Raw genomic sequence first — 16,885 nt, forward strand, 5'->3', positions numbered from 1 at the left:
ACCAGGTCTAAAGGCGCAGAGTTTGTTACATTGTATCTGACCTCTGCCTCGTAACCAGGTCTAAAGGCGCAGAGTTTGTTACATTGTATCTGACCTCTCCCTCGTAACCAGGTCTAAAGGCGCAGAGTTTGTTACATTGTATCTGACCTCTCCCTTGTAACCAGGTCTAAAGGCGCAGAGTTTGTTACATTGTATCTGACCTCTGCCTCGTAACCAGGTCTAAAGGCGCAGAGTTTGTTACATTGTATCTGACCTCTCCCTTGTAACCAGGTCTAAAGGCGCAGAGTTTGTTACATTGTATCTGACCTCTCCCTCGTAACCAGGTCTAAAGGCGCAGAGTTTGTTACATTGTATCTGACCTCTCCCTTGTAACCAGGTCTAAAGGCGCAGAGTTTGTTACATTGTATCTGACCTCTCCCTCGTAACCAGGTCTAAAGGCGCAGAGTTTATTACATTGTATCTGACCTCTCCCTCGTAACCAGGTCTAAAGGAGCAGAGTTTGTTACATTGTATCTGACCTCTGCCTCGTAACCAGGTCTAAAGGCGCAGAGTTTGTTACATTGTATCTGACCTCTGCCTTGTAACCAGGTCTAAAGGCGCAGAGTTTGTTACATTGTATGTGACCTCTCTCTTGTAACCAGGTCTAAAGGCGCAGAGTTTGTTACATTGTATCTGACCTCTCCCTTGTAACCAGGTCTAAAGGCGCAGAGTTTGTTACATTGTATCTGACCTCTCCCTCGTAACCAGGTCTAAAGGCGCAGAGTTTGTTACATTGTATCTGACCTCTCCCTCGTAACCAGGTCTAAAGGCGCAGAGTTTGTTACATTGTATCTGACCTCTCCCTTGTAACCAGGTCTAAAGGCGCAGAGTTTGTTACATTGTATCTGACCTCTCCCTTGTAACCAGGTCTAAAGGCGCAGAGTTTGTTACATTGTATCTGACCTCTCCCTTGTAACCAGGTCTAAAGGCGCAGAGTTTGTTACATTGTATCTGACCTCTCCCTCGTAACCAGGTCTAAAGGCGCAGAGTTTGTTACATTGTATCTGACCTCTCCCTCGTAACCAGGTCTAAAGGAGCAGAGTTTGTTACATTGTATCTGACCTCTCCCTCGTAACCAGGTCTAAAGGAGCAGAGTTTGTTACATTGTATCTGACCTCTGCCTTGTAACCAGGTCTAAAGGCGCAGAGTTTGTTACATTGTATCTGACCTCTCCCTTGTAACCAGATCTAAAGGCGCAGAGTTTGTTACATTGTATCTGACCTCTCCCTTGTAACCAGGTCTAAAGGCGCAGAGTTTGTTACATTGTATCTGACCTCTCCCTCGTAACCAGGTCTAAAGGCGCAGAGTTTGTTACATTGTATCTGACCTCTCCCTCGTAACCAGGTCTAAAGGAGCAGAGTTTGTTACATTGTATCTGACCTCTCCCTCGTAACCAGGTCTAAAGGAGCAGAGTATGTTACATTGTATCTGACCTCTGCCTTGTAACCAGGTCTAAAGGCGCAGAGTTTGTTACATTGTATCTGACCTCTCCCTTGTAACCAGGTCTAAAGGCGCAGAGTTTGTTACATTGTATCTGATCTCTCCCTTGTAACCAGGTCTAAAGGTGCAGAGTTTGTTACATTGTATCTGACCTCTCCCTTGTAACCAGGTCTTATCCTAGGTGATAAATGCTTCACACCCACTAAAGTAAGACAAGAAGACGGCTTCCATTCATTGACAGAAAGCGAGTTATTGTAAGTAGTTAAAACTCCCCAAAAAATCTTCTGAAAAAAAAAAAAAAAAAAATTACAAAACTTTATCTGAAGGATAATAATTTTAATGAAAAAGTTAAATCAGTGTGCAAAGTATATAGCAATAGCTGCCGGGGGATGTGGAGAAGAGCGGCGTTGCTTTCAAAGACGACGCGTTTCAAGACCGTAGTTATGGAGAGCAGAAAAAAAGTGACATGGTTCCTCAGCTCTAGTTCTGAGGGGTCCGGTGGGCGGGGCTCTTATCCTGTCCGTGGCTCGGGGAACAGTTATTCGGCTCGGTTGTGGTCACTTCAGATGATGGACATGAGCCCCATGTAAAGTCATCTCCGTGGAGAGATGCCTGTTATTCTGGTGCCACTTTTGAGGTTTCCTTTCCCCGGCGCTGACCGCGCCGCACTCACCACCATTATAAACTGTTTAGAAGTTTCAGCATCTGGACGAGGGTTAAACATGACGGCACCCGGTAAATTGCGCGACTAAAGAGGCGGCGGCGGAGCTTGTGCAAACAAACCAGATGAATATTAACAAGACGAGTAAGAAGTGTTTACTGTCGACCTCGCTCGCGTTGATGGATTAATTTAATTAGCGAGCTCCATATTCAGCATTTAAAGCAACTAACTAATTTAGTCGGATTCCCGGCGCGTTCTGTTTCACACGGAATGAACCCGCGTGGAGAAGGTTAGATGCCAGTCCTTAATCCCTCATGCCATGCGCTGCGCAGATCTGCTTCCTGCAGCAATTTCCATGCCACTAATTACATAATATATAGGGCAGCGTCATTATTAACATGGAGACGGCGCGTTTCGCTGCCACAGACAGATATCTCATGCATCACCAGATCCATACAATGCAGAGAGGCCGGGCAGACGGCGAAACCTTCCTACTGCTCCCAATGCACAAAGTCATTAATCAAGAACCGCCCCGGTGATACTCTGCCGCCTTAATATTGTCATTAATTATGATTAACAGCGAGAGAAAAGTGACGAGGGAGCCGGAATCTGGAGCACAAACACCATCGAAACGCAGCAAGAAAGCAATATGTAACACTGGCAATGCTAGCAAGTTATACCGGCATGGTCAGAATATAACTATATACAGGAGATGCCCAGGTTATACCAGCTGTACATATATAATTATATACAGGAGATGCCCAGGTTATACCAGCTGTACATATATAATTATATACAGGAGATGCCCAGGTTATACCAGCTGTACATATATAATTATATACAGGAGATGCCCAGGTTATACCAGCTGTACATATATAATTATATACAGGAGATGCCCAGGTTATACCAGCTGTATATATATAATTATATACAGGAGATGCCCAGGTTATACCAGCTGTACATATATAATTATATACAGGAGATGCCCAGGTTATACCAGCTGTACATATATAATTATATGCAGGAGATGCCCAGGTTATACCAGCTGTACATATATAATTATATACAGGACATGCCCAGGTTATACCAGCTGTACATATATAATTATATGCAGGAGATGCCCAGGTTATACCAGCTGTATATATATAATTATATACAGGAGATGCCCAGGTTATACCAGCTGTACATATATAATTATATACAGGAGATGCCCAGGTTATACCAGCTGTACATATATAATTATATGCAGGAGATGCCCGGGTTATACCAGCTGTACATATATAATTATATACAGGAGATGCCCAGGTTATACCAGCTGTACATATATAATTATATACAGGAGATGCCCAGGTTATACCAGCTGTACATATATAATTATATACAGGAGATGCCCAGCTTATACCAGCTGTACATATATAATTATATGCAGGAGATGCCCGGGTTATACCAGCTGTACATATATAATTATATACAGGAGATGCCCAGCTTATACCAGCTGTACATATATAATTATATACTGGAGAAGCCCAGGTTATACCAGCTGTACATATATAATTATATACAGGAGATGCCCAGGTTATACCAGCTGTACATATATAATTATATACAGGAGATGCCCAGGTTATACCAGCTGTACATATATAATTATATACAGGAGATGCCCAGGTTATACCAGCTGTACATATATAATTGTATACAGGAGATGCCCAGGTTATACCAGCTGTACATATATAATTATATGCAGGAGATGCCCAGGTTATACCAGCTGTACATATATAATTATATACAGGACATGCCCAGGTTATACCAGCTGTACATATATAATTATATGCAGGAGATGCCCAGGTTATACCAGCTGTATATATATAATTATATACAGGAGATGCCCAGGTTATACCAGCTGTACATATATAATTATATACAGGAGATGCCCAGGTTATACCAGCTGTACATATATAATTATATACAGGAGATGCCCAGGTTATACCAGCTGTACATATATAATTGTATACAGGAGATGCCCAGGTTATACCAGCTGTACATATATAATTATATGCAGGAGATGCCCAGGTTATACCAGCTGTACATATATAATTATATGCAGGAGATGCCCAGGTTATACCAGCTGTACATATATAATTATATACAGGACATGCCCAGGTTATACCAGCTGTACATATATAATTATATGCAGGAGATGCCCAGGTTATACCAGCTGTATATATATAATTATATACAGGAGATGCCCAGGTTATACCAGCTGTACATATATAATTATATACAGGAGATGCCCAGGTTATACCAGCTGTACATATATAATTATATGCAGGAGATGCCCGGGTTATACCAGCTGTACATATATAATTATATACAGGAGATGCCCAGGTTATACCAGCTGTACATATATAATTATATACAGGAGATGCCCAGGTTATACCAGCTGTATATATATAATTATATACAGGAGATGCCCAGGTTATACCAGCTGTACATATATAATTATATACAGGAGATGCCCAGGTTATACCAGCTGTACATATATAATTATATACAGGAGATGCCCAGGTTATACCAGCTGTACATATATAATTATATACAGGAGATGCCCAGGTTATACCAGCTGTACATATATAATTATATACAGGAGATGCCCAGGTTATACCAGCTGTATATATATAATTATATACAGGAGATGTCCAGGTTATACTGGCCGTACATATATAATTATATAAAGGAGATGCCCAGGTTATACCAGCTGTACATATATAATTATATGCAGGAGATACCCAGGTTATACCGGCTGTACATATATCATTATATACAGGAGATGCCCAGGTTATACCGGCTGTACATATATCATTATATACAGGAGATGCCCAGGTTATACCAGCTGTACATATATAATTATATACAGGAGATACTCAGGTTATACCGGCTGTATGTATATAATTATATACAGGAGATGCCCAGGTTATACCAGCTGTACATATATATTTATATACAGGAGATGCCCAGGTTATACCAGCTGTACATATATAATTATATATAGAGGAGAGACCCATGTTATACCTGCTGTACATATATAATTATATACAGGAGATGCCCAGGTTATACCCGCTGTACATATATTATTATATACAGGAGATGCTGAGGTTATACCGGCTGTACATATATTATTATATACAGGAGATACCCGGGTTATACCAGCTGTACATATATAATTATATACAGGAGGTGTCCAGATTATACCGGCTGTACATATATAATTATATACAGGAGATGACCAGGTTATACCAGCTGTACATATATAATTATATACAGGAGATGCCCAGGTTATACCAGCTGTACATATATAATTATATACAGGTGATAACCAGGTTATACCAGCTGTACATATATAATTATACACAGGAGATGCCCAGGTTATACCGGCTGTACATATATAATTATATATAGGAGATGCCCAAGTTATACCAGCTGAACATATATAACTATATACAGGAGATGCCCAGGTTGTACCAGCTGTACATATATAATTATATACAGGTGATACCCAGGTTATACCAGCTGTACATATATAACTATATACAGGAGATGCCCAGGTTATACCAGCTGTACAAATATAACTATATGCAGGAGATGCCCAGGTTATACCAGCTGTACATATATAATTATATGCAGGAGATGCCCAGGTTATACCAGCTGTACATATATAATTATATACAGGAGATGCCCAGGTTATACCAGCTGTACATATATAATTATATGCAGGAGATACCCAGGTTATACCGGCTGTACATATATCATTATATACAGGAGATGCCCAGGTTATACCAGCTGTACATAAATAATTATATACAGGAGATGCCCAGGCTATACCAGCTGTACATATATAATTATATATAGAGGAGATGCCCAGGTTATACCAGCTGTACATATATAATTATATACAGGAGATGCCCAGGTTATACCGGCTGTACATATATAATTATATACAGGAGATGCCCAGGTTATACCAGCTGTACATATATAATTATATACAGGAGATGACCAGGTTATACCAGCTGTACATATATAATTATATACAGGAGATGCCCAGGTTATACCAGCTGTACATATATAATTATATACAGGAGATGCCCAGGTTATACCGGCTGTACATATATAATTATATACAGGAGATGCCCAGGTTATACCAGCTGTACATAAATAATTATATACAGGAGATGCCCCGGTGTGAGAAGCCTCGGTGTACGGTGCCATGGTGTGAGAAGCCTCGGTGTACGGTGCCATGGTGTGAGAAGCCTCGGTGTACGGTGCCATGGTGTGAGAAGCCTCGGTCTACGGTGCCATGGTGTGAGAAGCCTCGGTGTACGGTGCCATGGGGCGAGAAGCCTCGGTGTACGGTGCCATGGTGTGAGAAGCCTCGGTGTACAGTGCCATGGTGTGAGAAGCCTCGGTGTATGGTGCCATGGTGTGAGAAGCCTCGGTGTACGGTGCCATGGTGTGAGAAGCCTCGGTGTACGGTGCCATGGGGCGAGAAGCCTCGGTGTACGGTGCCATGGTGTGAGAAGCCTCGGTCTACGGTGCCATGGTGCGAGAAGCCTCGGTGTACGGGGCCATGGTGCGAGAAGCCTCGGTGTACGGTGCCATGGTGTGAGAAGCCTCGGTGTACGGTGGCATGGTGCGAGAAGCCTCGGTGTACGGGGCCATGGTGTGAGAAGCCTCGGTTTACGATGCCATGGTGTGAGAAGCCTCGGTGTACGGTGCCATGGTGTGAGAAGCCTCGGTGTACGGTGCCATGATGTGAGAAGCCTCGGTGTACGGTGCCATGATGTGAGAAGCCTCGGTGTACGGTGCCATGCTGTGAGAAGCCTCGGTGTACGGTGCCATGGTGTGAGAAGCCTCGGTGTACGGTGCCATGGTGTGAGAAGCCTCGGTGTACGGTGCCATGGTGTGAGAAGCCTTGGTGTACGGTGCCATGGTGTGAGAAGCCTCATTCTACGGTGCCATGGTGTGAGAAGCCTCGGTGTACGGTGCCATGGTGTGAGAAGCCTCGGTGTACGGTGCCATGGTGTGAGAAGCCTCGGTGTACGATGCCATGTCGCGGATGCTTGGATTCGGGGTCACCTCGCATTTTATGCCCGGCTCGGGGGTCTTACTGCGGCAAAGCTATTAGACTTATGTTAACTGATGCGGCGCCTCTTAATAATTTCGGGTACTTCACGCTCCGATGATTCCAATTTAAGGCCGCAGCAGTACAGGTTGTATGTGGGAGTGCGCACGGAACCGGCTGCAAAGATTATCTGCTTTATGGCTGGAAGAGTCGAGGTTCAGAGGCCGAGCTGGGGTCCTTTATATGGTAAAAGGGTTTAAGCTGTAGCCAGCATGCAGCAGAAATGTAAAGTGCGGGGGGCTCCAGAATAAACTGTTCCTGAGATGAATCCACTTAAAACCGTCAAGAGCCGGCGACAAAAACTTGCAATCTGCACCACAGAGATAATGGGCAGAATAAGGACGACGGTCGTGCCGACAATGGACGCAGAGTTACTCATTTCATAAGGAGAAGGCGGCTGGATCAGCGGAGGGGCCGTACACGAGGGACCGTCCCCTCCGTCCTGCCAGGAGCATAAAGCCGCCCTCGGCCTGAAATGGTTCAACTGATCATACAAACACCCAGAATTATATCTGTACAGAGGCAGGTGTGCAGACTTTTGCAATCATTGCTTTAATGCTCCCATATATTTAACGAAAACAGAAGTAAAGGTCAAATCATGACAATTTTGGTTCAAAAAAAGTGCTCCTGTTTTGTGTATGCAGCTCCTATGCAGAGACCACATGACCTGTGTAGTCAGATCCTGGAGTCATGTATTACCCCCTCTGTCTCATCTTTGTGATCTCCAATAGGGGCCACATACACAGTAGACAGCACGCCTGATTGATCGTTCGGCCGGCAGCTCTCTCTCCTGACTCCTCCTGCCGAGCGCTCCATGTCCTCTACGAGAGCCACTGCCAAACTCCCCTACCCGTGGCTCAACTCGCAGAGGAGACAAGAGTCAGCAGTCCCAAAACTGGCACACCGGACTCCATTCTCCCCCAGCATAATCTGCTAGAGAGGCAGGATGCCACCATACACATCAGACTGTCGGCCGAGCTTGGTGGCACATATCCTCTCTGCAGTAGATGTCGCCCCCGGTCATCGCTCCGGTCTTCACCTCGTTATTCTCGGTGGCACATATCCTCTCTGCAGTAGATGTCGCCTCCGGTCATTGCTCCGGTCTTCACCTTGTTGCTATTGGTGGCACATATCCTCTCTGCAGAAGATGTCGCCCCCGGTCATCGCTCTGGTCTTCACCTTGTTGCTCTCGATGGCACATATCCTCTCTACAGTAGATGTCGCCCACGGTCATTGCTCCATTCTTCACCTTGTTGCTCTTGATGGCACATATCCTCTCTGCAGTAGATGTCACACCCCGGTCATCGCTCCGGACTTCACCTCATTGTTCTTGGTGGCACATATCCTCTCTGCAGTAGATGTCTTCCCCGGTCATCTCTCCGGTCTTCACCTTGTTGCTCTCGATGGCACATATCCTCTCTGCAGTAGATGTCGCCCCAAGTCATCGCTCCGGACTTCACCTCGTTGTTCTTGGTGGCACATATCCTCTCTGCAGTAGATGTCGCCCCCGGTCATCGCTCCGGTCTTCACTTCGTTATTCTCGGTGGCACATATCCTCTCTGCAGTAGATGTCGCCCCCGGTCATTGCTCCGGTCTTCACCTTATTGCTCTCGGTAGCACATATCCTCTCTGCAGTAGATGTCGCCCCCGGTCATCGCTCCGGTCTTCACCTTGTTGCTATTGGTGGCACATATCCTCTCTGCAGAAGATGTCGCCCCCGGTCATCGCTCTGGTCTTCACCTTGTTGCTCTCGATGGCACATATCCTCTCTACAGTAGATGTCGCCCACGGTCATTGCTCCATTCTTCACCTTGTTGCTCTCGATGGCACATATCCTCTCTGCAGTAGATGTCACACCCCGGTCATCGCTCCGGACTTCACCTCATTGTTCTTGGTGGCACATATCCTCTCTGCAGTAGATGTCTTCCCCGGTCATCTCTCCGGTCTTCACCTTGTTGCTCTCGATCGCACATATCCTCTCTGCAGTAGATGTCGCCCCCGGTCATCGCTCCGGACTTCGCCTCGTTGTTCTTGGTGGCACATATCTTCTCAGCAGTAGATGTTGCACCCGGTCATTGCTCTGGTCTTCACCTCGTTCTCGGTGGCACATATCCTCTCTGCAGTAGATGTCGCCCCCGGTGTCATCACTCTGTCTTCACCTCGTGCTCGGTGGCACATATCCTCTCTGCAGTAGATGTTGCCCCCGGTCATTGCTCCGGTTTTCACCTCGTTGTTCTTAGTGGCACATATCCTCTCTGCAGTAGATGTCGCCCTGGTCATCGCTCTGGTCTTCACCTCGTTCTCGGTGGCACATATCCTCTCTGCAGTAGATGTCGCTCCCGGTCATTGCTTCTGTCTTCACCTCATTGTTCTTGGTGGCACATATCCTCTCTGCAGTAGATGTTGCCCCCGGTCATCGCTCTGGTCTTCACCTCGTTCTCGGTGGCACATATCCTCTCTGCAGTAGATATCGCCCCCGGTCATCGCTCTGGTCTTCACCTCGTTCTCGGTGGCACATATCCTCTCTGCAGTAGATGTCGCCCCCGGTCATCGCTCTGGTCTTCACCTCGTTCTCGGTGGCACATATCCTCTCTGCAGTAGATGTCTCCCCCGGTCATCGCTCTGGTCTTCACCTCGTTGTCGGTGGCACTTATCCTCTCTGCAGTAGATGTCGCCCCCGGTCATCGCTCTGGTCTTCACCTCGTTCTCGGTGGCACATATCCTCTCTGCAGTAGATGTCGCTCCCGGTCATTGCTTCTGTCTTCACCTCATTGTTCTTGGTGGCACATATCCTCTCTGCAGTAGATGTTGCCCCCGGTCATCGCTCTGGTCTTCACCTCGTTCTTGGTGGCACATATCGTCTCTGCAGTAGATATCGCCCCCGGTCATCGCTCTGGTCTTCACCTCGTTCTCTCGGTGGCACATATCCTCTCTGCAGTAGATGTCGCTCCCGGTCATTGCTTCTGTCTTCACCTCATTGTTCTTGGTGGCACATATCCTCTCTGCAGTAGATGTTGCCCTCAGTCATCGCTCTGGTCTTCACCTCGTTCTCGGTGGCACATATCCTCTCTGCAGTAGATGTCGCCCCCGGTCATCGCTCTGGTCTTCACCTCGTTCTCGGTGGCACATATCCTCTCTGCAGTAGATGTCGCCCCCGGTCATCGCTCTGGTCTTCACCTCGTTCTCGGTGGCACATATCCTCTCTGCAGTAGATGTCGCCCCCGGTCATCGCTCTGGTCTTCACCTCGTTGTCGGTGGCACCTATCCTCTCTGCAGTAGATGTCGCCCCCGGTCATCGCTCTGGTCTTCACCTCGTTCTCGGTGGCACATATCCTCCCTGCAGTAGTTGTCGCCCCCGGTCATCGCTCTGGTCTTCACCTCGTTCTCGGTGGCACTTATCCTCTCTGCAGTAGATGTCACCCCCGGTCATCGCTCTGGTCTTCACCTCATTCTCGGTGGCACTTATCCTCTCTGCAGTAGATGTCGCCCCCAGTCATCGCTCTAGTCTTCACCTCATTCTCGGTGGCACATATCCTCTCTGCAGTAGATGTCGCCCCCAGTCATTGCTCCGGTCTTCACCTCATTGTTCTTGGTGGCACATATCCTCTCTGCAGTAGATGTCGCCCCCAGTCATTGCTCCGGTCTTCACCTCGTTGTTCTTGGTGGCACATATCCTCTCTGCAGTAGATGTCTCCCCCGGTCATCGCTCTGGTCTTCACCTCGTTCTCGGTGGCACATATCCTCTCTGCAGTAGATGTCTCCCCCGGTCATCGCTCTGGTCTTCACCTCATTCTCGGTGGCACATATCCTCTCTGCAGTAGTTGTCGCCCCCGGTCATCGCTCTGGTCTTCACCTCGTTCTCGGTGGCACTTATCCTCTCTGCAGTAGATGTCGCCCCCGGTCATCGCTCTGGTCTTCACCTCATTCTCGGTGGCACTTATCCTCTCTGCAGTAGATGTCGCCCCCGGTCATCGCTCTGGTCTTCACCTCATTCTCGGTGGCACATATCCTCTCTGCAGTAGATGTCGCCCCCAGTCATCGCTCTAGTCTTCACCTCATTCTCGGTGGCACATATCCTCTCTGCAGTAGATGTCGCCCCCAGTCATTGCTCTGGTCTTCACCTCATTGTTCTTGGTGGCACATATCCTCTCTGCAGTAGATGTCTCCCCCAGTCATTGCTCCGGTCTTCACCTCGTTGTTCTTGGTGGCACATATCCTCTCTGCAGTAGATGTCTCCCCCGGTCATTGCTCTGGTCTTCACCTCATTCTCGGTGGCACATATCCTCTCTGCAGTAGATGTCGCCCCCAGTCATTGCTCCGGTCTTCACCTCGTTGTTCTTGGTGGCACATATCCTCTCTGCAGTAGATGTCGCCCCCAGTCATTGCTCCGGTCTTCACCTCGTTGTTCTTGGTGGCACATATCCTCTCTGCAGTAGATGTCTCCCCCGGTCATCGCTCTGGTCTTCACCTCGTTCTCGGTGGCACATATCCTCTCTGCAGTAGATGTCTCCCCCGGTCATCGCTCTGGTCTTCACCTCGTTCTCGGTGGCACATATACTTCTCTGCAGTAGATGTCGCCTCCAGCAGTTACTCTGGTCTTCGCCCCCTCGCTCTAGGCAGCACGTTTTGGCACAATCTCTCTGCAGTTCCTTGTAGATGGAGCAGCAGTGGGCACATGGACAGCGTGCAGATGAGGCCTGTACATCACCTCACAGGGCACGCGCCAGCGTCCTCACAACTCATCTTCTGAGTACAGTCCCATAACCACAATAAAGGAGTTGTCGCCAATGGTTAATATTGCAAAGGGCTTTTAGAAATAATTGCAATTTGCCTCTTTATTGGCAATCCTCTCAGTTTTGTAGAATGAAGGGGTATTTAAATTCTATACTTTGCTGCCCAGTGCCAAGGTTATGGGCACCCCTGCCGTCTCCTTAGGCAGGGAGTTGCAGCCTCTTTGCTTTTGAGCTTGTAAATGCCGCTTTGAAGCCAGACATATCCCTTGATTTCCAAAAAAAAAATAGGATTTGCCAGGGTGCACATTTTTTTCTATATTAGATTCATCATTTTGCTGGATTTTTTAAGGGCTGAGAAGGGGGTTAATAAACCAAAAAGATATAATGCTCCCTTGTCCTCCAGCAGTCCGGACCTTTTGGCTGGTGATAGGAGGGTGCAGGGCAGGTCTACTCTCCCATTATTTTTAACTCCTTCCAGTTCTTATTACGCCTTGTGGTCTGGAGAGATCTCCGAGAATAATAATTGTCTTGACTCGAATCTACCCAGAATGAATTTTTGGAGATGGGCTGATCTGTCCACACCTTCTTCATCCCGTGCTGGCGTTTCCTCTGGTTTCCTGCTGTCCACATACAGCCGGGCATCTCCTACACCTGGCACAGGATCCGCTCCTGTGCCGCCGCCGCCTATTTTTAGCCAGGATTTAATGGTGCAGATACATCACGGTCTCGTTGCGAGCTGCCGGCTGCAGATCTCGCTGTTTAAATTGAAGTGGCTGCAATTTTAAGGCCTTTTTGTATCTTTGAGATGAAAAATGAGCGCAGTTCACATATGAGAATAATTGCAAGATGTGGAATAAAAAAAGAAGTGGGAGCCGAGAGCCATTCATTATACTCCTCATATATAAGCCGGGATTCCTGGAGGGGGGATGGGAAACCCGGGGTACCTTGTGCAGTCCTCTAGCAGCTTAATTATACCGTGTGTCGTATATTATCACAGATGCAGAAAAGAGAGGAGAAATTGTGGCATTTCCCTTAATATGAAATGGATTTCATTTTCGGAATTGGGGGATGTGTCCGCACTGAAGATCTGGGGGGCTTCCTGCCAACATTAGGGGGCGCTATTATAAGTAAGGGTCGTTGTCTTGGTGCAGACTGGATCAGATATGGGGAGTACCAGGGGTGTGAAAACTTCCTAGCACCAAATACAGGGGTTGACTTACCGGATGCAGAATAACAAAACGTTGCAAAATAATAATAATTGTAAAGTCTGCACAAAGTGTCTCTTCAGCCTTGTGCACACACACATCTTACCGGTACTGCGACACCGCAGGGTTGGCTTTGGCGGAGCAATGAAACTTCACTATGTTGTCTTCCAGGACGGGCTGAGGCTCCACCGTAAGATTCACCAGAGGAGGATCTGCAATAACAGGACGTGAGGTTATTAGGAAGCCTCCACCACACAGTATATATTATATATAGAGATATATACACCTGGAGCCTATATGGGGAAGGAGGCCGCCTATGTCCCTATGACAGGAGCATGCTCAGTGCAACACCTGATCCATAGAAGAGCTGAAGGGGTTCACATACTTATGCTGCTAACATGTGGAGCGCGACACAGCTCCGCTAGACGTCGGGGGCCCCATGTAGCTTCAGAAATTGCTCTATAGTCAGTGATATTTCTATAATGGGTACGGGAAGACCCCAGAATTACAATGGTGGGGTCCTGGTATAGAATTTGCATTGGTGTCCGAGTGTTAGTAGGATCTGGCTCTGGTAAAGCTGGGTGACCACCAGTATGGCTGCCGTTATTGCTCTTAATCATCACGACACATCTTGCTTGGATATGGATATGAATCGCAGACACTGATGTCTTACCCAGCTTTCCCAGAGTCCTGCATGACACACCTGCATTGGCATGCTGAAGTATTCACACCCCTGCGAGGTCTCTACAGACGGACGTCACCCAGCTTTCCCCACCATATAAACCTTGCAGGAGATTTCTCATGTTTTCCTTTGCGTCCCCCCAATAACCTGCCGGCTCAGCACCATGTCGTATTATCATGGCCGCCGTTCGTGTTGTCTTTGGGCAAGCGCGCCTTTTCGTTAATGCCGTTTGCAATAATAAAATTTGCGACCGGATTTAAATTTTGAACATGAATAATAAAAAAAACGGGAAAAATAATAATAATAAAAAAAATGCGTTCCTCCATAATCTCGAGAGGCTGCATCCGTCTTAAGCGTTTGCCGGGAATTACGGGGTTAATTATAATTATTTTCCGCCGTGTGTTCTTCCGTTCCAGATGCACTTCGTGGCCGTTAATAGCATTTTTAATTGCTTTTCCGCGCAAGCGATTCAGAGCGAGCGAGATCTTTATTCGAAATCTCATTTCGAAGTCTTCTGATCGCTGCCGCCGCTTTCATCCGTCCAATTAGCGAGTCCCGAGAAGAAGCTGCGGTGTGATGGCCGGCGAATTCCTGCGCGCTCGGTTATTAGCGCAGCGCGGCTATAAATACTATTGTTCTGTGGAGGAGATGGGGGGCCGGATTCAGAATATTCACAGATAAGGGTGGTCCGGATCCGGCTCCTCGCTGTACATGAGAAGCAGCGGCGCCCGCGCTGCCCGAGATAATTGGCTCCTACGGTTCTGTGTCGCCATGTTCTCCCCGCGGTGACCGGGGCGGTTAATGGTCGTCCAGCGCAGTGGTGGTCTGTCACCCTGCAGTTATATGGATGCTCCTAATAGGACCTGCTCTGATTATGTCCTTCGGGGCCCCACGGAGCTCAAGGGCCTGGATCAGGGCTGAGCCCCTCATACAAGATCGTCCTGCCGAGACTTTACACTGAGCCGCGTGAGGTCAACGAGATATCGACAGGACTGCAAATCAGTTCACTTCCAAGAAAGTGAGCACCGATGTGTCTTATACGTGCTCTGCTCATCCAAAGCCACCTGGTTCAGGAATACAATTCCGGGCCTACAGTAGAGACTGACACTTAGAAGCCGTCCTTTATTCCACTATTCAATCTGACCTCTGGAATGCTCGGTGACATGAACGGAATATTAATCGGACTGATCTTCTGCCCACATTGATCCAGGGGGTCGTTTCCATCGGCTTCTGGTTAATCTTTCTCCCTTCCTCTCACTCGTGTAATTAAGCGAATGTAAAAGGACGATCGATCGGAGACGAAGACGAAGCCACGGAAGGCGTTCATGTCCAAACAATTAAACAGAAAGTTCTAGAACTTTGGGAACATAAAAAGAGTTAAATGTTGCAACAGTGTCGCAAGGGACGAGACTGGGCCCCGGAAGAGAAGCCGGACCTACAGGCGTCAGATAGGATTACTGAGAAGTCAGGACAACTCCCATCATCCGTACCAGGCTCCACTCAGTGGAAACAAGTCTCATTTAACCCTTTGGAAGCAGATAACTCCTCACCGACACCGGAGCCCCCTGACCCCGCAGCTTTAGATCGGAGAAGCCCAAAATATTGCCATGGAAAAGATTATGAAGCCCGAGAGGAGACTTACGCTGGATGTTGATGGAGACGGTGGTGTCCTTTCCCCCGGGGACGGCCTTGTTGGTGGCGCGGCAGGTGATCGTCTGTCCGTTCTCAATGTCAGACGGCGACACAAAGAGCGTGCTGATGATACTCTCCCGCTTCCCATCCCGCAACTGAGTCTGCAACATAGAAATGTATCACACAGGATGGGATTAGATACACGGATGAATGGAAAGTATCACTCAGATTAGATACACGGCTCAACAGAAAGTACCACACAAGACAGGATTAGATACACAGGTCAGCAATCAGTATTACACAGGATTAGATACACAGGTCAGCAATCAGTATTACACAGGATTAGATACACAGGTCAGCAATCAGTATTACACAGGATTAGATACACAGGTCAGCAATCAGTATTACACAGGATTAGATACACAGGTCAGCAATCAGTATTACACAGGATTAGATACACAGGTCAGCAATCAGTATTACACAGGATTAGATACACAGGTCAGCAATCAGTATTACACAGGATTAGATACACAGGTCAGCAATCAGTATTACACAGGATTAGATACGCGGCTCAGCAGTTGGTATCGCAGGATTAGATACACGGCTCAGCGACATAATTTACTTATTATACTATTTAGATTCCTAAACTTGTTGAATCACAGATTTTGTCGTACTACAACTCCTAGCATACCCTGGCAGGTCAGGGGTTGAACATGCTGGGAGTTGTAGTTCCACACTAGCAGGAGACCTCTGCTGTAAGGGGTGTGGACGTCTCCGGACGTTGGATCACGGGGATCTGCATCGCTTCCTTCCATGTCTCGTTCTCCAGGAGAGCGGTGAGTGTCGGGACCCCGTGATCAGTGCGGAGCCGCGTCGTCATGGAGATGATTTATCAAAGACGATTAAAATAACGACGAGAATAAAATCTATTTCCAGTAATTACGGAAAATATGGTGGAATAACCTGCACTTATCAGATCCAGCTCCGTGAAGAGCAGCCGTCCATAACGAGCACAGACAGAGACACCGATAACATCCCGACCGCAGATACAGCGGCCACCGATAACATCCGGACCGCAGAGACGGCGAACACCGATAACATCCCGACCGCAGAGACAGCGAACACCGATAACATCCCGACCGCAGAGACAGCGGCCACCGATAACATCCGGACCGCAGAGACGGCGAACACCGATAACATCCCGACCGCAGAGACAGCGAACACCGATAACATCCCGACCGCAGAGACAGCGGCCACCGATAACATCCCGACCGCAGAGACAGCGAACACCGATAACATCCCGACCACAGAGACAGC

At 47.5% G+C, this 16,885-nt stretch overlaps 1 protein-coding gene across 2 annotated transcripts in view; it reads right to left on the bottom strand.

Moving 5' to 3' along the window:
• The window catches only part of KIRREL3 (kirre like nephrin family adhesion molecule 3), a 1,173,775-nt gene that overhangs the window by 101,758 nt on the left and 1,055,132 nt on the right, over positions 1-16,885 (bottom strand). For both annotated transcript variants that reach the window (XM_073657428.1, XM_073657427.1), the window contains exons 6-7: positions 15,579-15,729; positions 13,361-13,466 (exon numbers count right to left, since the gene is read on the bottom strand). In XM_073657428.1, coding sequence (XP_073513529.1) covers positions 13,361-13,466; positions 15,579-15,729 — 257 coding nt within the window. The remainder of the gene's footprint in view (positions 1-13,360; positions 13,467-15,578; positions 15,730-16,885) is intronic.

The sequence above is a fragment of the Phyllobates terribilis genome, unplaced genomic scaffold (assembly GCF_046119375.1).
Source record: "Phyllobates terribilis strain yellow unplaced genomic scaffold, ASM4611937v1 Scaffold_12__6_contigs__length_324123572, whole genome shotgun sequence".
In the NCBI taxonomy this organism is placed as follows: Eukaryota; Metazoa; Chordata; class Amphibia; order Anura; family Dendrobatidae; genus Phyllobates; species Phyllobates terribilis.